The sequence below is a fragment of the Aythya ferina genome (assembly GCF_964211825.1).
Source record: "Aythya ferina genome assembly, chromosome: 2".
NCBI lineage: Eukaryota > Metazoa > Chordata > Aves > Anseriformes > Anatidae > Aythya > Aythya ferina.
Genome location: NC_140297.1, coordinates 27,233,617 through 27,257,157, shown reverse-complemented (window position 1 = coordinate 27,257,157; position 23,541 = coordinate 27,233,617). Strand labels below are relative to the sequence as shown.

The window sequence follows — 23,541 nt, the reverse complement described above, 5'->3', positions numbered from 1 at the left end:
AAGTTGCACTTTTAAATTAAAACATTTGGATGGTATGAAGTATGTGGTGCTTCAGAATCTTTGAAGAGATTCTTCAGAAGAAAAAAGCCTGTATTTCAGAAGAAATTGCTATTACTAGGGCTATGTTCACAGCAGAAAACAGTGACTTCACTAAGATGAGATTTTATCCTTCAGTAATATTTGAGACCTTGCACCTCTTGAATGAATGAAGTAAAAGACAGAAAGATGAAATTGTTGTAATTTATATTGACAGTCCCCAGAAAGGGATGGAAAAGTCTGGGTAAAATGTCTGATTTCAGGCTCCTCCAAGGACAGACTGTGGCTGTCGCCTGCATGTCCAACCTTTTTGCATTTAGTCCCTCTAGCTTCTCTCTTTTCAAGTTCTTTTTCCCATTCCAGTCTAAGTGTTTTATGGCAGAGTGCAGATTACCTTTTTCAAAGGCTTCCATTTGGGACAAAATTCAGTAGATTTGCATATGAGCTACAGCAAGTACATCATTCTTTTATCTTCTTTCTCCTCCTTAAGCCGTATACTTTCCAAAGTATACTTTACTGCTCCAAAACATTAAGGGTGGAGATTTTATTTTTAAAATAATACTTTTAACTCAAGAAAAACACCTGTTTTTTGTTAGCTTTCATCTTGTAAATGACTGAATTGCTTTGGCTAAAATTTAGAAAGAAAGACATCTGGCACGAATAGTTTCAGTTTATGTCTTTAAAGTTGCATAAAACTATAAACAATGAAAAGCAGAGCCTTAAATAGAAAATATTGAGCAACCTTAATACAAATGAGTGTTACATGGCCTGTCAGTAATTATACATGTGTTCTATACATACTCTCTAGATGTGTCCTTTGCTTCACTGTTTTCAAATGTGCTCTGTAAAGGGAATTACAAGTGGATATGGAGTCTAATCCAAGCTCTGTAAGATGCCAAACAAGAGCCTTCTTTTGACTTTGTACACATTCATGCTCAGAGGAGAAACAGCTGAATGCTCGTTATCTAGACACACAGGATAATTTTTAAATTGCCTACATTATACTAAGTACGAAATACTGAAAAATAAGTATTATCATTGCTCAGATCACATGAATCATAACCAAATCCTGTCTTTGGTAATCCTGGGTATTTTTCCTTTCATTCTAGATATTGTATCAAAGACAACATGAAAATGTTCGTAAATTCCTCGAGAACAGTCATTAAGCAAAATATTATAATAAAGAGCTTAAAGGCAAATTAGGTTTGTCAAAAGAAAAATGAGGGTGTGATATGGTAACGTTCTGAAGGCATAAGAAACTCTGCCTCCTGTGGGGTTTGTAACATCCCTTCAGGACTAAGGGAATTATAGAAAGAAAAAAAAGTTGGAACTTCATTCAAGAGAGGAAGGAATTAATCTCGTATGAAAAAGGCATAAAACACCTTAAACTTGTAAGAAGCTTTTAGGTGGCCAAAGTGTTTTGTGAGACAACAAGCAAGACATGTTCATAATGTTTTCTGAATGTAAAAAAAGCAGATAAGATAACCTTACAGGGAGAGAGGGGAGAATTATGGAATTTTTTTTTTAATGCAACCTGTAAAACATTATTATGCAAGCACTTGCAATCTATAGAGTGTCAGAAACTATAATGAACTAATAAGGAGCTATAAATGGCTTCAAAAGATTTGGATTGTTATGAAGGAGGATGGTTCAGGATATTGGCATATTGTTTTAAAATTGTTTTTTCTTTTTATTTTTTTTTAACTAATCTTTAAGAATTAATACTGAATGCATTTTATTTTAAATTTATTTTTTGAAATCTGAAAATCCAACATTATGATTAGTAATTACTAATAGCTGTTAATAAGTGAATATATTTCATTTCTTTCTTTTCTTTATACATAAAAACTGGAAGGTCTGTTTGGCTCTTAAGGACCTCAGGGACCTCAAGTAAGTGAAAAGTAAGGTACAGAAATACTCCTACAGTTTTCTGAGAGTTCATTTTGTGTTTCATACACATTCTATTTTTGTTGCTACATGGTACACCTTTGGGGACAGAAATAGTGCATTCTGGTAATTCCAAGAATTTGCTTCACATCTGGCACAGGTCACAGAACTGTTTTGGCACAGTCGGCAGCTCAGTTGGACTCTCCATATGTGCTGTGATACATTTTTCATTTTACTGAGGACCTGCCAATTCATTTCCCCTGCTGCTAGAATTTCTGGCAAGCTTCTCAAGTAGCCAAAGTGGCAGCTTCCATAGTGTCCCAAGACAACTGACAAAGTACTCCTTCAACAGCTGAAGAGACTGAAACCATTCAAATGGGCTGAAAACTGCTTGTTAAATAATTCTGTGCTGAATAAAAAATAAATAATAAAATAATAAAAAAAAATCCCTTCCCATCAAAATGAAGAGTACCCTTGGCAGTAATTGCCCAACACACATTTTTTTTTTTTTTTTCATTAGCTACTGTAGATGGCAGATCCCTGATATTTTCTGTCTCTGCATTTGCCAGAAGGAGTCATATCTTCTTTTGGGTATTTTAACTTCTATAGTCTTTTAGAAGGAGAGATAGAAATCTGTAGAGAGTTGCTTACTGTGACAGAGATCTCATAAACATTGTCATGTTTTGTTAGCTCTGTATGTTGGCAAAATGAGGACAGAATCTTCCTACACCACTTATGCATGACTGCCTGAACACAAGCATCTCTGGAGCAGATGAAACAATACAGCCAGTGAAGAGCAGGGTAAAGACTAAAGGAGAATTAATTTGGGTCAGAACATGAATCTTTAGTTCTAAAATCCGTTCTGCTTAGTTTAAAGGAATGTCGCTCTGTTTTCCCTCTGATGGACAGTGCCATTTCTCTGATACTATAGAATCCTTTTAAAATGTGAAAATCTCAAGCAGAACACCTAGAATATGTGAAAGCTTTTGATTTTAATTTCTGTAACATAAGGCTGAACTATTCCTCATTTCCTCAGCCTCCATTAAACTTCATAAAGCTTAGGATACACATAGGAAAACCCACGTGGAAATTAGGAATTATTCCTTTAGAGTCTTATTTTTATAATGAGCAGAAAGTAAAGCCAGGAGCTACAAATTGAGGAGAAAAACAAATAAAGTAACTTCTTTGTGAGAGCTCTTCTTCCTAGGTGTGGAATATTTAAGAGTAGGAAGAAACTTTAACCAGGACCGTGATGTCAAGTGTCAGTACCAAAATCAAGTTTGCTACAATTATAAGCAAGCAGATTGAAGGTCCTCTCAATGGAAGTAGTGGTAGCAGTCCTAGCAACAGCCATTTTTTCCAATCAAACACTAAACATAGTTAGATACCTTTTCAATACCAAAGCAGTAAATAAATGAATGGATTATCTGAGATCAACACTACTCTCTTATTTGCTTTTGTACCTGCAGGGAGAGCAAGGCCCCCTGGTCTTTATGATCCTCTAGCACTCCTTACCACAGGACATCAAGGGCCTAAGTTTTTAATGAACATTCTCATTTTCTAATGCATCAAATTTGGGTTCTTAAGTTTGGAAATTAAAAATGACATAATTCCAAATTTTCATATTTGCACAAGCATCCTACGTGAAATTGATATTCCAACTGTTGACTTCCAGTAAGCTGTAGTTTTGAAGGGGCCAAGTATTGTTTTTTGAAGAAGAAATCAAATTTTTCAAGAAAGAGATTAGTCTTCTTCTGTGATGTAGAAAGAAGATCTGTCTCAAACAATAATGACTCTTTAATGTTCATTTTGTTAAGGGTCAAAGAGGCCAAGATAGAAAAATTGGGCTCCTGGGACCCATTGGAATTGATGAAGCAGCAACACCTCCAAGTCTGTCACAAAGTCTGTCTGTGCAGACACAGAGAAGTGAGAGCAATGAACAACGTTTGGGGTGACTTGACCAGCTGCACTGATTGCCTGTCTCTGCAGCAGGCACTAGGCCTGTGAAGATGTGCCTGTATGTGCTGCTTACAGTGGCAGTAATAACCATATGTCGTGGCTGAAAAGGAAAACTGCTTTTTCCAAATCAACTGGAAAAAACACAAAACAAAGATTTCCTTGTTCCTCGGTATTCAGCATTTCAGAACCTGCTTTTCTGCAAGTCATGAGGCAGTACACTTTTTACGTCTTCTCCTTTGCTTGTTACTCTCTTTAAAATTGTCTGAAATAGAAATTACAAGCTGAAATACTAATTAGACCACTTCAGATTTTCTTTGAATACCTTACTACTTCAGATGCACATGCTAATAGTTGGCCCGGAAACATTTAACTGCCACATTTTTTACTCTTTCTTTGGCTCCATTTGAGTCAGGATCTTAATTCTTTCTTTTAGCTGCCTTTCATATTTCCTTCTTTTTTACGAAAACAAAGAAGACATAAAGTTTTTGGCTTCCTGATTAAGTATTTTCCTACTTTCTCTCTTGAATCATTTTAATGGTCTTTCCAACATTTTTACAGCTTTGCAAAACTTCTAAAGGAAAACATATGATAATCAATTGTTTTTCCATCTTTCTAATAATCTGCCCAGTGCCTCTAGTTTGCAAACATGTGAATGGAGTGGCTTTTCCCATCATTTGTGTTATTGTGTGCTGGCTGTTTCTTCCTATCACTAAACATATTGGAGAACTTGTATTAAGTTATTTTTCATGAGTTATATATCAGAGGGTTTATTAATTTGAGCCACAAACATGGTCTAATAGTACAACAGTTAGTTTACTTAGATTTAATCATTATGTTCCTTCCATTTTAAAAGCATTTTCTTCATGAAAACACAGCAATTTTTCCTTAATTATGATCATCTTTAGGATCTCAGCAATGATTTTGATAAATGAGGTAGGACAAAATTTATGGAAAAATTAAAAGCAATTCAAATAGAGTACTATATCATATATGGAAGGTAAATTTTGGCAGCCTGTATTTTCGTGGTTATAATTTCATTGCTCATTCATTTTTCATCATATCACTTCCTCTGCTACAGTTGGAGTCAGACATACTGACTTGTTCACATCTGTTTCCAATAATCACCTGCTGTTTCTTTTTATAACAAAGATTAGATTAGTTTGTATGTTTCTAACACTTTTTCACAGGAAAGTATAGGAAATGAGTTTAGTTAATACTTCCAATAACCATGTTAGCTAACTTTGATTTTGAGAGGAAGTTCTTTAGGTATGAGGGAATCAGCAACTTAAATACCTGACACCTTACTCATTTTGTGAGTCCTAATGATAGTGCAAGCATGCTAGTAACATATAGTGTACCAAGTAAGAGCATATGTTGCCTTTTGCCCAATGGCAATAATGTTATAGGCATCGTTAAATATGGATGTGAATAGGGAGAGGAGGTAGAAAACACAGTCATTGCAAATGTTGCTGTTGGGATGTGCACAGGGGGAACAAAAGAACGTGTTTCTTTAACTCTACAGTTTGAAGAAGAGTTAGTTGAGTAACCCGAAAAAGTTTAATGTAAGAGGTTCACAAATTGTGGCAAAAAAGAGACATAATTCACAAATCACTTCCACTTGCAACTTCTCTTTCATAGCATGGAGTTACTACTGCTGTTGCTGAATCTTGCTCTCACTGTTTCTAATGCATATGAGACTTGCTCCAGCACTGTAGCTGGTGGTGGTTTATAGCAGAACAAACAAACAAACAAAAAACTGTTAGGATGTTATGACCTATGTGATTTAGGAGCACAAGACTTTGTTTTGTTGATCCTTAGAAATCCTTAGTAGGATTGGTGTCATGGATTGTTTAACTGCTTCTGAATTTCCCATTAAGAGTTCAGTAAGAATGCTGCGTATCTAAATCCATACATCAGGTCCTGGGACTCCCAGTCTGTGTATCTAACAGAGAAGTACCTGAAATGAGTATTAAGTTTATCAGAATCAGATAGGAACTAAAGAGTGAAACCAGTTGTTCCAGGAGATATCTATCCTCCCTCCTTGAATCCCTGTATCTTAGTTCTTTAGTATCTTAATCTTCAGCTTTAACCTTCTATTACAAGGAGACATATATTTTACCCAGACAGTAGCCATATCTACTAGATGTGTCCTGATCAAATGCTGAGTATGTCACCCAATATGAGAAATCATAATGCATTATCATGTGGATGCACCAGAGGGCAGAATTTAGACAGCATGAATAATATCTCAGGTTTTTATAGTTTACATAAATTGAATTGAGCAAATAAATGATCCTTTTTGTTATGTGTATTGCAGTCTGGTTTTAAAAAGGCCTTACCTTACACAGCGTGTGAATAACAATGGCACTGAGTTAAGATACCTCAAGCATTAGGAACAGAGGTGGTTTTTTGTTTGTTTGTTTGTTTGTTTGTTTGTTTTTAAATATTTAAAATGAGTACTCTAAATTACAACAATTAGCTATTTTCTAGCTGGAAAAAAATATACAGTTCTTTATAGTTTACAATTCATTCACACATTCTTATTGAGTGAAGAACTTAGTGGCAAAATAAACAAACAAACAAACAAATAAATAAATAAATTTAGGGCAGTCAAATTTGGTTAAAATCATTGACAAAACAGAACCAAAATGCAAGTCTTTTGACATATGAGATTCTTGTACTATAGTAACCTTCTTTCAAGGTTTTATATATCTGCATCATATTCACAGTAATTTGTCCAGGTGAAAGATTTGTAACGTAATTTGTCTCTTTTCATTCAGAAGCTCTCTCATCTTTTTCACCTCTCTCTGTTTCTTTTTATTCTTCTTTATAATTTCTGAGTTGCAGTAAGTAGAATAGCAGGAATTATTTAACAATGACAGGTATTGTACAAGGAAATAAAGCTGATATGTGATTTTTATTTATTTATTTATTTTCCAATAGAAGAAGTCATTTAACATGAATGCAGAAACAGGATTTTTTTTTTTTTTTTTTTTTTGCAGGACTCAAAATTCAATAGCAACATAAGATGAGTTTTACAGATAAAACCTTTACTGCAGACAAGAGCTTTAGTGTGATCATGGAATGAGTGCATTTAGGCAGATTCAGTACCATGGGAATCTAGATGCACTGAGCTGAAATTGTACTTGGTTCAGTGCAGCCATTGAAACAGTGCTGAACAGCTTAGCAAGAAGTAGTAGTAGAGTTTAAAATGATGCTGTATCCATATGAAGACATTGCTTCTATTAGAGTTGGTCTCTAAGTGAATATAAAGCTATATACTGGCAAGACTAGAGAAAAAATAAAGCTCTGTATTCTAATTCTACACTTCTATTACAGAACTGTCAAGATCATGGTTGTACATCCAAAGCACACTAAGTAGCAAATAAGAGCTGGAGTGTGAACATAAGGCTCACTAGTTACAGTGGACTCAAAACAATGCATAACAGAGATAAAGTGCCTACACTTTCAAAGAGGTTAAAGCTATTTAGTATAAAAGTTACACCCAAAGGATTCAGAAATAGTGATCTGTAAATTCATTTACCAGTTTGCAATGTAGTAAATTTCCTGCTTAAATGTCTTTAGACCGCTTTCCCAAAACTGGTTGCATAGCTTTTTCTTTTTCAGAAATTAATAAAATGGAGACAAAAACAGCACTCAATGGTAGCAATTTCTTCTACCTTATTGCTAGTTAAGGTTTACAATATACACTCAGAAGGAAAAGGAAACCCCCTAGCCCTATTCCTGTTTTTCCTCAGGAACAGAATGTGAGGAACATTCATTAATAATTTGAAAGGTTGGAAGAAGTTACACGTTGCACAACGAACAGTCATTAATTTGGCTCAGCAGTCAGTGAAAGATACTGGCTTGTGAGACAGGGGAGCTGGCATCACCCTGTAGCAACACAGCTCAGAGGTGCTGGGAATTATTGCCAAATTGTGAATTCCTGCTGAGGATCTTTCAAAAAAAAGGTGTCTACCCATGAAGGAGCAGAAAGTAGGTGCTACAGAAAGTTTTGGCTGTAACAATAGAGGAGACCTTGTTCCCATGCTAAATGAATCACAGAATCATAGAATGGCTTGAGTTGGAAGGGACCTTAAAGATCATCTACTTCCAACCCCTTTGCCATAGGGGTGGCCACCCATTAGATCAGGTTGGCCAAGGCCCCATCCAGCCTTGAACACCTCCAGTGATGGGGCATCTACAGCCTCTCTGGGAAACCTGTGCCAGTGCCTCACCACCCTCTGAGTGAAGAATTTCCTCCTAACCTCTAATCTAAATCTCTCCTCTTTTAGTTTAAAACCATTCCACCTCATCCTGTCATTATCTGACTGAGCAGAGTCACCAATAAGTACTGAAAATCTGCAATGAGGTCACCCCACAGCCTTCTCTTTAGGCTGAACAGCCCCAGCTCCCTCAGCCTTTCTTTGCAGGCAAGGTGCTGCATCTCCTTCATCATCTCCAAGCCATTCCTGAATTGTGCTTCTACTAGCCTGAATGAAGGCAGAGACTTTTTTGTGCTCACTGGTCAGTGATCTCCCCCCCCCCCCCCCCGTGTTCTTTTTCCAAGAGATTCTTCATTGAAATTTTAATAAAATCAGCAGGAAATGGACTATGGTTACTTAGAAGATCCTAGTTAGCATGTTGCACTGTTGTTGTTGTTGCAAAACAAGCATGCTTTCATACAGTTTTCTACAAGGGAACAGAAAAGAAATAGGAAAATGTGTTCATCTACACTGTTTTAAAAAAGCAATAGTTTGTCAAACACAACCTGCTTCAGGGTCTGTGGTCAGAGAGATCGAACGTTGCAATAACTGTTGAAAATTTAGGAGAAACAGTAGCCTATAAGACATTCAAATGCATTGATATTAGGGTCTTTAACTGTACCAAAAAATCAAAAATGAGGATTTCTCAGTATTTAACCTTATTGAAATGAACCAGCTATTTTTTGAGTGCTCTCTTACAGTACTCTTGCTCCCTTCCCACGTTACCTAAATGACAGCTTATTTTTGTATGTCCTGCCTGCATCTGATCCTTTAAGAGGGTTTAAGTAGTAGAAAAAAAATCTGAGGAAAACAGCTTGGCTATATATATATACATATTTAATCATCTTTTATTATTGTAATTGCTAATGCAGTTATCACCTTTGAGGTGTGCTTATGCTCCTGGCAGGTTTGCAAACCAAATTATGTAAGCGACAATATACTAATGTCACATCTCTGATCTAGCCAGTACTGCGACATTAACGTAGAGAAGCTGAAGAGATGTGGCTGACAAAGTGATAGGTAAAGATGCAGATTGTTTAGAAGCAAGTATTTTAATGTAAAAGTTTAGTTTTGTAACATGAGAAAACACTATTGCTCCTAGACTGACACTGTGCCTTTAACAAAATAGCACTGGCTAAGTGCCTGACTGTTCTCATTTAAACATTGGCCAACTAAACAGGAATAATGGACCATAAAGGATCTAGATGCAAGGTAAAGCCATTTACAAGTGGGTAGACTATGTACAGATTTCTTTATTTTCTTAAAAAGTAGATACTTTCCAGTATGACCTGCTGGAGATATTTTCTACACTGACAGCTTATTCAATCCACAGTTTGCTCTTTGAATGACTTTGAAGGTAAGAGACTTATAAAGTTATTCTTTTCATATTTTTAGAGGATTACACTGATGGATTCTGTATATGTAACAGCTTTATGGAGTTGGAGATGGTATTTAGGAAAGACTTTTAAATGTAACATATTGTATTTGTTATTAATGATTTCTAATATTAATTACTGTGAATTAAAGGCATCTTTTATTTCAATAGATATCAATTTTCTCTAGAAATGTGTTGAATCACTGACTTAAAGATTCTAGTATTGATTCTATTAGTGTATATTGTCATAATAGCATACTGTCTTTACAGACTATACTGCACACATTCTGTTACAGCCTTATATATTAATGATACATTCATGTACTGAATTTCACTACTAAGTGATTGTTTTTTATAAGAAATTGTTCATACTGGTGTTCCAGCCCTAGGTAGTATATCTCATTCCAAAACACCCAGCTCTGTTTATTACTAACAGGTAAGGATTTTTAGAAACAAACTAAATTCAACGTTTTCTATAATATTTCTGCTATTTTCATATAATTAGTTTAATAGCAGAATATGTTAAAAGCAGTATAAGTTAATACAAATTTCTTTTACCTTTCTTTCTGAGATGTTTCTTTCTGAGGTGTAAAGGTAGCACTGACAATTTTAAGAAAGAAAAGGGATCACTGTGTTGCACCTGTATTTATTCTCCAGTAAAACAGGCTATAATATACATGTGAGCTACAGTTGGGATTGCAGTGGCTGCTTGTCTTAAATCACATTCCCCGTGACTTTTTATAATAGTTTTTTAGATGTTGCCTCTGGAATTGTGCTTCCCACAAATCTGTGTTCTGTCTGTAAAGTATGTGTATTTACTTATTTTTATCTATTAATGAATTATTCACAGATATTTGTTTATTTTTCTTATAACAGGAAGGAAAAGTCATCTAATTTGGGATGAAAGTCACTATGTGGAACAAACATTCTTTCTTTTTCTTTTTACTTCTGGCTATGACAACATACCAAATAGTATATGGGCAAAACAGAAAGAAAGGAAAAAAATCTAATTCTCTTGTGCAAAACAATGAAGGTAAAACAATTTTCTTAAATTATCTGATTGACCATATTGCATGCCTCCTCATATTTCAGGGTAATTAACTAGTAATTGAAAACTTATGCATGCATTTATAAAATATGATTTATTTTGATTATCAGGCTTCAAATCTGTGGTGTATCCTGCATTTATTTGTTCAGGCACTCCACTTGGACCTATGATTTTCATTGACACTCATACCTCTTTTAAGATAAGTGATAAGTAGCCTATTAGAAATTCTGTGTGGAAAAATTATACAAAATCAATTAAAATGCTGAAACAATCCCATTAAGACCCTGATCTGAAAGTCTTTGTCTATAGACCTTTAATAATACTGCTATGAATGTCTTTGTCTATAGACATCTTTAATAATACTAGAATGAATTAAATTAGATTAAATTAAATTACTTGACTTCAGTAGACTTTCTTGGCATTTACAATGAAGTTTCTTCTTGGATTTTTTACTGGAAAGACGGGAATTATTTGGGAAATGGCTTTAGGACTGGGTTTGTTGCAGAGAATTATCTGAAATCTGTCATGCAGGTGTGCCCATCACTCATAAACCTTTCTTGTTTCATTACAGGTGATATGTGTCTAATTGATATAGTCTTTATCTTGGACAGTTCAGAAAGTGCCAAAAACCAGTTGTTTAATTTACAGAAGAATTTTATTCAAAACTTAACTGACAACATTTTCCAGATGAAACCAGTTAAATCTCAGAAGTACAATATCAGACTAGCAAGTATGCAGTTCAGCAGCACAGTCAGCATTGATCAACCCTTTACAGCATGGAAAAATGTGCAGAATTTTAAAGAGAAAATCAAGGCTCTGGGCTTCATTGGCCATGGAACCTACTCCTATTATGCAATTTCCAATGCCACTCAGCTGCTTGAAACAGAAGGTCGTAAAAGAAGTGCAAAAGTGGCTTTTTTGATGACTGATGGTGTGGATCATCCCAACAGCCCTAATGTCCAGAGTATAGCTGCAGCAGCTAGGAGTCTTGGAATACATTTTTTCACCATTGGCCTTTCTAAGAAAAACGTTCAAGAAGAAAAATTGCGTATGATATCTGGTGATTCATCTTTTAAACAAGTCTTAAGCCTGGATGATAATAACCTGATAGATGATGTAGCATCAGAGCTGGTAAGTAATGCTGATTGTAATCTTGTCCCATATGTATCCATTGCAGATTTCATTTAACTTTGATAGATAAGTCCTGAACTCAGTGCAGAGACTTGCAGGTCAAACGGGGTCTGGAGCTGACCTCAGGCTTGGGATTTCAGGAAGATTTTAAACACTTTGTGGGATGTCTGCATGAGATGGGCTCCATGGTTGGTAGCAAAGAAGGTCAGTAACTATTGGCTTGAGAAGCAACTTAAGATTGATAATTTGGTTTAACTGTAGTCAAGGCTTGTAACTCCACTACTTAGAGTAGTGATAAAACTATTAATTCTGGACTCAGATTGATCAACTTTCAAATTTCATGGCAGATATAAGAGGTAACAAACAAACACAGTATGATCCTGATCCTGAAGACAAATGAGAAGACTTCTCTTTACAGATTGTATTGAAGTATGTCTACTGAAGTCACTGGGATATGTCAAAAACAGGTGCCTTCACCACTGCAGTTCAAGAATGTCTGCTGAAGCAACAGGAATTTTTTATTATTGTCTTCAGTGGGATCAGATTTCCAAAATACTCTAAATCTACCACTCTATTTATTTAAAGGCACTTAGCTCTCTGCCCTTCTATTGCAACATAAGGCACACATAAGAAAATGTAAGGAATATTGCTTAAGTAACTTCTTAGTTTAGGAGAAACAAAAGTTTTGTAGTACTATAGATAGCAGCTGGACATGATCCTTCTGTCTTTTAAGCACTAACGTGCAAAGTGTTAGGGTGGCCTAGGAAGCTCTTGCTTTTTAAAATGCTAGAAAGTACTTTTGAGTAAGAGAAGACTTTGCACATAATAAATTAAGATAATTTGGAGGAAAATATTTTTTAGAAAATTCAATAGGGAATTCAATTAAGGGAATAGTCAATACAGAATTTATGTCTTTTTTCATTATTCTCTCAAGGGTGGTAAAACTGATTTGGAAAATTTAAAATTGAAAACAGAAACTTGCTAGGTGGTATGTTTGAAAACAGATGGCTAGGTTGTGCACAAGGCTAGAGATCTCACAGATATAGGTAGCAAAAGGCATTTCTAAAATATTTCATATTGTTACACGTGTATACCTGTGACGTGTGTACCTGTGAAGTTATACGTTTAGAAAATGAAAACTCTTTCCCGAGATCTCTGGAAATGGTGCTATGGGGAGGAATGTTTCTGTGGTGTATGGCTCTGTCACATTAATCAGGACTGAGGGAGCTTCCTTCTTCCAGACTCTCTCCAAGGAGTTGTGTGCTCGGACAATAATAGCACAACTGCTGTCATAACAATTGAAGGGTGTTTCCCAGCACATGGAGCATGTCTCTGAGCACATGTTAAAACTTTAAAAGGTTACTGATGTCATGTATAACACTGATAAAAACATTGATTCCTTCCCCTACATATTATCCTTGTAAGAGCTTCCATAGCTGGTTAGTCTTTTCATATTCCCCTTCTTAGCTTTGGTTCTTAATATTGGCTATTTAGCTGTCTATTTAGCTTTCTGATCATTGTGGGTCAGATGGAGCAACCCCCTCCTCATACCACAGAATCCATTCTTGTGTGACTGGTTCCATAGACTGGTAATTAACAATGTAAGAAAGGGATGATGCTTGAAGGTGTTCACCTTCTTTACCATTCACCTTGCAAATTCTGTAAACTAGAGGGGAAAAATGGTTAAATTACTACACTGTTAAATGAAGTCTATATGGAAATAATATTATTTATTTTTTTTCTTTCCAGGAAGCCTTACTTCAGAAGCAGGTAGTTTTTTTGAGTTTTATTTGTATTACTCTTGATTACTCTTATCAATACCACAGTCTATCTTTTTCTCTTGATCTCTGCTTCTCCTGTGATGCATCAGTACTGCAAGAATAACCACCCTTCCTTTCCTGAGTAGAGTTTCTACCATGATTTTTATTTACATTTTTATCCATTTCTTCCCCCCCTGTTCCTGATAAATCTACAACTTCTGTTCGTTGGTGGGTAATATCAGTAGTAAGGCCTAAAGGCATAAAGAACCCTTCCTAACAAAGTGGAGTTAGACTGGTATAACACATGAAAGTTCATTAGTTATCACATTATAAAAAAATAACAATGTCAAAATTGTCCAAAAATTATATAAGATTTCACACCACTATATACTATGTATACGCAACCTTAAATATTTGTAGTTACAATAGTAAGTGATTTATTTGCTTGTGTAATAAATAAAGTTTGGGATTGAAACAGACAATTTTGGTGGAGCTATACGGAAGTGTAATGTTGATTATAAAGGAGATAGTTATTAGCATATTGTTTATTTTTATGTTCTCTACCGTGTTCTCTACCAGGCAAAAGCAGATTTTTTGCTTATGAAATTTGAGATAATACATTTGAAAATGTTCTTCTTAATGTTTCTATCAACCTTTTAGTGTATGCAGAAGAACTGTGTGTGTGAAAAGGGAATAAAAGGAGACAAAGGTGATTCTGTAAGTATGCATTCACTTGAAAAAACTTGGAAATCTATGTTTTAATCATTGAGATCAGTGGTTCAAGATACTATAATGGGTTACTATGTCTATAAAAGCAAGACATTAGCTGTGCATATAGAGTAAGCAGAAGTAAAGTATCATAGCATATCACTGACATCTCCAGAAAGGCCACTGATGTTTTAATAGCTTAAACAAATAAATAAATAAATAAATAAATCTATAATCGCATACTGCCTTGGAAATACGTTTATATTACTGGGTAAACATTGTATGCATGATTTTGAATCCCAAACCAAGAATTTATTCTTGAAACTTAAAACCCTACCAGCAGTTTCTATCTGTGTAGGGATAAAAGTTCAAAAGATTGAGTGTAGTGGCATATGTGAAGAAAAGTCTAAAACTCTGTCTCTGACACTCTCTTTTCTCTTGTAACACTTTAGCACATAACTGTTTCTTGACTCTGGTAAAGAACACAGAAGTGAGAGTTCTGAGTCTGTGACCTCTCTGATCCCTTTTCTATCTTTAATAGCTCCCCCACAGACAGCCAAGGTACATATAAATGGTTTTGCCTTTCTCCCTTGACCCAAAGCAAGTGACCAAACACCCGTAGCAGGTTATGAAAGCAGGGCATATCATCCAGTCTCTTGACTCCAGATAATGTCCTGGAACTAAAACCCCTTCTTCCAGTCGATAATTTAAGATCCAGGAATTTTTAGGTATTTTATGCAAAGTGATTATATGTAACCTAATATAATATATAATTTTTATACACACACACACACATATATATATATTCACATGTAAATTAGTATATATATGTATATGTATACACTAAGCTTTCCATTCCACACCTTCATGATCCTCCAAACAGATCTAAGGGTATCTACTTATTTTTTAATTTTAGAGCTGCTGAATATCGACACTAAGATGTTCTATGCAGTGTTGTGTTTTTTTGAAGTAGAGGGGAGCAGACAATGATGGGTACCTCTCAAAAAAATGGGGAGGAGAAACTGTGTTATGTTTTCTGTGACACCTTGCTGGTTAGACTTTGAAAGGCTCTGTTTTGCTAAAGTTGAAGGTAAAAAATGTACTTATCATTGAACATGGATGAATAAATAAATTAATTAACAAATCACAGTTACCTTATGTTTTTTTTAGTTATGTGAAAATAATCTCACATGTGCTATACCTGAATCAGTGTGGATTTATATCTAAGCTTATTCCAGAATAATTGTGGCCTGCTCCAAAGCTGTAGTCTTAGAGGAACTAGGAATTCTTTCCGTGCAATCGTAATAACATTTTCCTGCTTTGTTTCAGGGCAGTGCTGGAAACAGGGGGGAAAAAGGTGAGCCTGGACCAAAAGGAAACAAGGTAAAGAGAGTTTAAGTAAACAAACACACTATCCAACAAAAAGCAATAAAGCAAATTTCTATCTAATCATTTTGTCCAAACCATGGAGGTGAAAATAGCAAAGAAGAGGTATGGTACAATGTGATTTAAAAGACTGACTTTTGCTATGAGAGATTTGTAGTTAGCTGCTTCAGGAGGCAGAAAGAAAAAATTGAAACTAAACTACTACCAAGTAACACTGCCTATCTCAAGTATTTCTCTGTTAGCAGAGATCTCTGCATCTGTCTGAAGGTTCATTAAGCTCCACAGGGCTTTCTGACAGTACACAAATCTCTTGTATGGAGCAGCTTGCTTTGGTGACTGAGATTTCTGTCATCTACTGACAGTAGTTGACTGTGTTAATGTTTGGCAACTGTGTGTTCTTGACTGTGGGATGTTCCTAAGTAGGAAAAGCAATTTCTGATCCTTAAACAGTGTTCTAGGTTTTAGTGTAACAGTAATAAATAGAAAAGCACTATATATTTCAATTGTATTCCTTTGTTTCCAATAGGGTGATGCTCAAAAAGGAGATCATGGAGAAAAAGGTGAAGAGGTATGTGATACCACAGTTATCACAGTGACATCACAGGATACCACAGCTTAACTCCACTGAACTGAAAACAATTTTTTTTTCTTTCAATTTTTCACACATCCACTTTACTGAATTATTTAGAACACCTAAACTAAGTTCTAGTCTAGAGGAGCATCTATACTGAGGGAAACACATTAAAAATTGCTTTAGTCTAACCATGTGCTTAAATGTAAAGTTAGGATGCTACTGACAAAAGGAACTTCTCTTGCTATGTGATTTTGAATTGACTTGTATTATAATTTTTGTGAAGATAGAGCAGAAGATGTCATCACTAACAGCATATAGGTAGTTCTGGCTTCTGTTATCTAATATTTCTAAGCTTGAATTCTTGTTGATTCTCAGAGAAACACTACTCCATAAGCAAGATCAGTTCAGTTTAAAAATCCTTTTTAAATGGTAGTATATATCTGATAAGAGACTGCTAATCTGGCACATTTATGTCCAATGTTAAGAGGAAAAAGTACACATTTCTGAATTTTCAGGTAATTACAAGTTAAATGAGGTATTCCAGAGAGATATTTTATTTTCATGAATAGTTAAACTTAAACATAATTCTTTACTGTTTGTTTGTTTGTTTGTTTTTGTTTTTGTTTTTGTTTTTGTTTTTTTTTCCTATGTAAATTAACAGTGTGTAATGCTTTTGCAATCTCTTTTATGATTTTCTCCTCCCTTTTTTGATTTTTTTTCAAACAGGGAGCTCCTGGCTATAAGGGTGAAAAGGTAAGATTTTTATGGAATGGAAGTAGTGTAAGAATGGATTGTCACTTGTTGACAGTGTATGAGAAAGAGTGGAAAGAAGAGCCGGTCTCGCCTTTTTGTCATGAGAGCTCCCAGTGCAATTCCTGGAAGTAAAGTCATCATTTACGTAATTTACCTAAATTTGCATACTGGCTTGTTGGAATTTACATAAATACATAAAATAAATACATACAAAGTAAAAGATTAAAATACAATCTAAATATAAAATGAAAAATGTCAAAGACCAGAAATAAAGCTGCTCAGAAGAGTAAGAAAGATGAGGATCAAAGAACAAATTAAGCAGAAAGAATGTGAAATTGCTTATCACAAACACAAAAAGATGTGTCACTTGGGAGCTTTTAAAAAAATTACCACAAGGAAGCTAACTATCTCTCAAAAGAGCTAATGCTTGGCCAAACCAAATCTCAAGATAGGCTCTCCAAGGAGCTAAAAAAATTGTATAGTTCAGTGAGTTGCCTAATGCCAAAGCCAAAATTATCACAGCAATCTTGACCATCATAGCCAGTAGAGAAATGGAGATATCCCATTTTGACAAGTAATTCTATTTCTTCATTCCATTCATACAATCCTGTAATTGTTACACAGGAAAATCTTGAACATCACAGTAATGAAATTAAAATATACAGACAGGCTCTCTGAAGGCAGCACAGCAAGGTGGAAAATACAGAAAAATTTACTAGATTTTAATATATTACCCTTTTTCTATGTAGGTTGGAAAATTTGTAGGTATTTTCAGGAAGGAAAAGTACAGCACACTGTATCTTCCAGAGTTGCATCTAAGGATGCAACTCTCAGGTCCTCAAAATCTACTAAACCTCTTTTGCCTTTGAACTGCTTGCACAGACTTAAATGCCTTTAGGGTAATCAAGACAACTTGTTTAGCTGCTAACCTATTGATTTCTTTTAAAGGGTGAAAGAGGGGAATGTGGATCCCCAGGAATAAAAGGCGAAAGAGTAAGTACAATTTTTATTTAAACTGTTGCACACTGATGGAGATGTTAGAAAATCATGTGACATACTCATAAACATAGCTCATAAAGATTACTGTAAAAATTGAACATCATATAATTCCCTGGTTGTAGAGGTATATTCACACTAAAAATACTGTTCACAGAAACTGAACCTCCAGTTCACTATATTCTCTTTTTTTTTTTTTTTTTTTTTTTTTTCCATTTTGCAGAAGAAATGTAGTTCCGTAACTGTTGCCAAACTCTACTTACAAAGGACTGTGAGGGTGTCACTGAGTTAAACAGATTTTTTTTTTTCCTTAAAATGTAAATTTTAATGCGAGTGTATAAAATTATATTACAGAGGAAACGGGTTCTTTAACAACCTGAACAACTTTAAGGAGAAGGCTGCTAGCCCTTCTGTGCTGATATGTATTTAGAGTTTTATCTGTTTCTCCTCTTTTAACCTGAAGTGCAGAATTCATACAGGTGAACGTAGATTTAACTGGGATTTTACAGTGAAAAGATGGAAGGATGGTGAAGTCCTGATAGGGATAATCGTGTATGTTGAGTTCATGGAAAGAGGCTTGTGCAAGTACTGCAAAATTACTGAATTCTGTTTAGCATTATAAAGTACTACCAACCTGCTAAGAATTGATTGTTCTGTCAAACCATTTCTTCAGTTTTAGCATCCACATTATGATTGTCATTATCAAAGACCACCTTGAAACGCTTGCTGTTCCTGGCACCTGCTATTTGATGATGCATTTCAGATAGGCTTTAGGAAATATCTAAAGCAGCAGTATTTGTTGCAAAGAAAATAATAAATTGTACTAATAAAAATTGAAAAACTGTTGTGAGGTACTGGGATACAAAAATGTTGTGAGGTACTGGGATACAAAATGTCAGCAAGTGAGTCAGAAAAGGCTGAAATATCTATCAAGAATGTGAAAGAGTTGCATTTCTTAGAAGAATAAAAAATATCATAAATTCTTAAATTCTTAAATTCTTTTATCCAGGCAATATGTGAGAAATAGCATGGGGTTATGTGAAATGCCTACTAAGATCACAGAATCACAGAATTTCTAGGTTGGAAAAGACCTCAAGATCATCGAGTCCAACCTCTGACCTAACACTAACCAGTCCTCCACTAAACCATATCCCTAAGCTCTACATCTAAACGTCTTTTAAAGACTTCCAGGGATGGTGACTCCACCACTTCCCTGGGCAGCCTGTTCCAATGCCTCACAACCCTTTCAGTAAAGAAGTTCTTCCTAACATCTAACCTAAAACTCCCCTGGCTCAACTTAAGCCCATTCCCCCTCATCCTGTCACCAGGCACGTGGGAGAACAGACCAACCCCCACCTCGCTGCAGCCTCCTTTGAGGTACCTGTAGAGAGCGATAAGGTCGCCCCTGAGCCTCCCTTTCTCCAGGCTGAACAAGCCCAGCTCCCTCAGCTGCTCCTAACAGGACTTGTTCTCCAGAGCCCTCACCAGCTTCGTTGCCCTTCTCTGGACTCGCTTGAGCACCTCGATGTCCTTCTTGTAGCGAGGGGCCTAAAACTGAACACAGTACTTGAGGTGCGGCCTCACCAGAGCCGAGTACAGCTTCCCTATCCCTGCTGGCCACACTGCTTCTTATGCAAGCCAGGATGCCATTGGCCTTCTTGGCCACCTGAGCACACTGCTGGCTCATATTCAGCCGACTATCAACCATCACTCCCAGGTCCTTCTCTGCCTGGCAGCTCTCCAACCATTCCTCTCCCAGTCTGTAGCTCTGCTTGAGGTTATTGCACCCCAGGTGCAGGACCCGGCCCTTGGCCTTGTTGAACTTCATGCAGTTGACCTCAGCCCATCGGTGCAGCCTATCCAGATCCTCCTGCAGAGCCTTCCTACCCTCGAGCAGATTGACACATGCACCTAACTTAGTGTCATCTGCGAACTTATTGAGGGTGCACTCGATGCCCTCATCCAGATCATCGATGAAGATATTAAAGAGGACCGGCCTCAGCACCGAGCCCTGGGGAACGCCACTAGTGACCGGCCTCCAACTGGATTTGACTCCATTCACCACGACTCTTTGGGCCTGGCTACCCAGCCAGTTTCTAACCCAACGAAGCGTATGCCAGTCCAAGCCAAGAGCAGCCAGTTTCTTGAGGAGAAAGCTGTGGGAAACGGTGTCAAAACCCTTGCTGAAGTCAAGGTAGACCACATCCACAGCCTTTCCCTCATCCACCAAGCGCGTCACTTTGTCATAGAAGGAGATCAGGTTCGTCAAGCAGGACCTGCCTTTCATAAACCCATGCTGACCGGGCCTGATTGCCTGCTTGCCCTGCAAGTGCTGTGTGATGACTCTCAAGATAATCTGCTCCATGAGCTTCCCTGGCACTGAGGTCAAACTGACAGGCCTATAGTTCCCCGGAAAGGGGATAAAAGGAAGCTGTTCAGAAACTGGCAAAGAACATAATCAAATCAGCCAAAAATCTGGATGTAGAAACCATATGCCAGGGCTGCTGGAAATTTGCTTGTTTCATTTCTGTTGAGGACAGAAAAGAAAAAAAAAAGAAAGAAAAAAAAAGTTTGACATCTGTAGACGATCAGATATTAAAATGGATTATGGACTTCAAGAATTTAGTGAACAAATGAGAATTATAGTCACTTCCAGAATTCCCAGCTTCACATTACAAAAAGCAGAAGATAGAACATAATGATTCTTTTTTTTTCTTTTTCTTCCCTTTTTTCTTTTTATGAAAGTAATCTATATCAGGCATAATCACCAGAAACAGAATGGACGTGCCCAAATGTGTGAAGCATAGCTTCAGTATCCTGAACTGAACCTTTAACTGCAGAGATGGGTATTGAAGCATAATTGGCAGCACTGTCTGATTTGAAAATGTTCCATTCTCCCTACCACTAGCTTTCCAGTCCCACAAATCAAACTGACTGTAGCAGAGGCTTTGATGCCATCAGTCTCAGTTTCTTTAAAAGCTGATAAAGCTTGAAATTTGGAAAGTTTGTGTTCAGCTTTGAAATCAAAACTGCCTCCAATCATATGTTTGTATTCTACCAAAAGTAGGTATCATGACATCAAAATGTTGTTGTTTGTGCCATCTGTTGCTTGTGTAGTTTTTGTAAAATGAGCGAGAACTAAGTGGGGTTGTCTGCTCTCTGGCAGTTGGCACTCAGCCTGGGAGCTAATGCCTGGGAGTACAGAATTGTTAGAACTTCTGAATCTGTACATGAAGATAGTAGAGGGAGTTTGGTTTCATAGATGTCACTGACAAATTTGCTAGGGCTATTAGAGGTTCAGAATACACTGTGTTCTATGAAAAATGCAACAGTCTGCCGATGCCTCTGTACTCAGAGATATTACTAATTAAAAGAACGAAAAGACAGGTACCACATCTGCTGAAAACTATTCTTTCTTTAGAAAAATTATATCTGAGTATTGAGTCAACTGTAAGTGAAATCCCATAGAAAAAGCATTGTGGTGACTGAAGAAAAATAGCGCAGCAAAAAGATTTGTGAGCTATCCACAGTAGCAGTAGCTGGTAACAGCTCTTTAAATGGAGAAATAACAGCTGATGGAATAATTAAATATGGAATTTTAAAATGATTTTTGCAAACTATTAGTGTGATTCTACCCTGCTACAGTTTAGGTGACTGAGACAACATTAGCTGAAGTTACTTTGTTATAAGCAGTATCATTTTTTATTTTTTTTAATAAGAATTCTGTATCTAATATACCAGTAGAAATAGAATTTTAAGACCTGTGGCAAAGAACAACCAGGTAACCAAATAGCTAAGATGTTAAGTGGCCATCCACAATGTTTGTTCTGGAAGTATTTTAGCCAATTATTGAAAATGGAGTGTATCCAACAATACGGAATACAGAAGGAGAACAGCAGTATTGTGGAGAAAAAACAGACTCCTTAGAAAATGCTTGAACAGAGAGAGAGAGATGGGTCACTACATGTGCACTGCAATTTTCAATACTTTGTAGCAGGTAATTGCAACTTCTTTTTAATAGGATAATTGAATCTTATTTTTTCTTAGGGATTGGAAGGTCCTTTTGGCCCAAGGGGACCTCGGGGACCTCAGGTAAGGGAACTAAAAGATATCAAATAGAAAGAAAAAACATTATTTTCTGTAAGTCTATTCTACATAAAACCTGACAATTCTGTGGAGAGCAGTATGTTTGGTGCCTGAGGCACCAAGATGTCAGAGTCTGGCAAATTTTGGCATTCAAAAATAATTTTCAAAGAAAAGTTCTTGGCTGCTGCTGCTTGAAGCTTCTCAGAGGTGAATTGTGCATTCGGGCTTTCCAGCTGCAGAACTCTCCTCCTGCCCTTAGTGTAAAATCATGCCCATACATACCCTAACATGTTAAATTCCTCTCATCATATATGTTTCTTGGAAACCTGAACATGGTCTTCCTGAAATACAAGGCAGCCAGAGAGATAGAATTTTGTAGGAGAGACTAAAATCTGACATGATTAATTAAAAACCTGGGAAAAGAGTAAGAAAAATGATGCAATTTGTATGGAGTAGTAAGATACCTTTTCTGTCAGCATTGGTTAATGAATATTAACAATACAGTTCCAACATGCCGGACACTTCACAGAATATGAAGCAGACCTTAGCATTGTGCTACATTGTACTGTATCCTGCTCAGGCCAAATTCAAGAGAAACATCACATACATCTTCAAAGGAAATTCATTCTCTACTTTGACTTTTGTGTAGGGTGTCAGTGGACCTCCAGGTGAGCCAGGTCTGAAGGGCATTCAAGGCAGCAAGGTAAGATGTAGTCACGTGTGTGTAGATGTTATATAAGGAGAGAAGATGCAGAAAATCTGCATGGGATCTTTATACTGTGCTATCTTTTCTCCTCAGTAGTTTTTTTTAGTGGTGTCCCTTGTACAAAAATTGCATAGATCACCTGCACTGTGCACAGTAGTGTCATCATGGTATTTAGGCCTTGTCTCATTGGGACATACAGCCCGTGCTCCACCTGGGTCCTCGAGCCCAGCCATCCCATCTCTTGGGAGAGCATTTTGTAGGGCCACAGTCGGGTGCTACTTGGGACCTAGAGCCACAGCAACTGAATTTGGAATTTAAACCATCTGAATATGTCTTTGCTTCTGCCATCATGTGGGAAGTTTTTTCTAGAATATCTCTGATGCTTTGTGCTTAAACATTGTTAAGTGATTTTAGATGGTGGTTATAAAATATTGAGATGGAGTTTTTAAAGTCATTTATTATACTGCTTATATACTGTAAAAGTTCAGGACAACTTTAAAATTGGTAGGGGTGTAAGATTTGGTGATGATTAATACCTTAGTTATATTGAAAATAGATCATTTGGAGATAATGACTACAGCTTGTCAAGCAAAACCAATTAGATAAAGTATCTGATTAATTTAGGCAGTCTTCTGATTTTCAAACCTTTGGCAAATTGCTTTATGTGAATAGTTATCTTGCCCATAGGACAGCTATTAATGTCATTGTTCGGTACAGAAAGATCTTTTATGTATCAGTTTGAAAATATGGGGTCTAATGACAAGGACATTTTACTACTGCATGAATAATAGAATGCCATATCTAAGTTTTACCAGGCAACTGAATTCACATAGAACAATTTGCCAAGGATGCAACATTTATACATTCATGT

At 36.3% G+C, this 23,541-nt stretch overlaps 1 protein-coding gene across 1 annotated transcript in view; it reads left to right on the top strand.

Annotated features, from left to right (window-relative positions):
- Nucleotides 1–9,349: 9,349 nt before the first annotated feature.
- Nucleotides 9,350–23,541, top strand: part of COL28A1 (collagen type XXVIII alpha 1 chain) — a 66,700-nt gene continuing 52,508 nt past the window's right edge. The window contains exons 1-11 of the mRNA XM_084507910.1: nucleotides 9,350–9,504; nucleotides 10,399–10,555; nucleotides 11,142–11,701; nucleotides 13,451–13,471; nucleotides 14,122–14,178; nucleotides 15,499–15,552; nucleotides 16,082–16,123; nucleotides 16,856–16,882; nucleotides 17,831–17,875; nucleotides 21,926–21,970; nucleotides 22,614–22,667. Of these exons, the coding sequence (XP_084364036.1) occupies nucleotides 10,423–10,555; nucleotides 11,142–11,701; nucleotides 13,451–13,471; nucleotides 14,122–14,178; nucleotides 15,499–15,552; nucleotides 16,082–16,123; nucleotides 16,856–16,882; nucleotides 17,831–17,875; nucleotides 21,926–21,970; nucleotides 22,614–22,667 (1,038 nt within the window). The 5' untranslated portion in view covers nucleotides 9,350–9,504; nucleotides 10,399–10,422. The remainder of the gene's footprint in view (nucleotides 9,505–10,398; nucleotides 10,556–11,141; nucleotides 11,702–13,450; nucleotides 13,472–14,121; nucleotides 14,179–15,498; nucleotides 15,553–16,081; nucleotides 16,124–16,855; nucleotides 16,883–17,830; nucleotides 17,876–21,925; nucleotides 21,971–22,613; nucleotides 22,668–23,541) is intronic.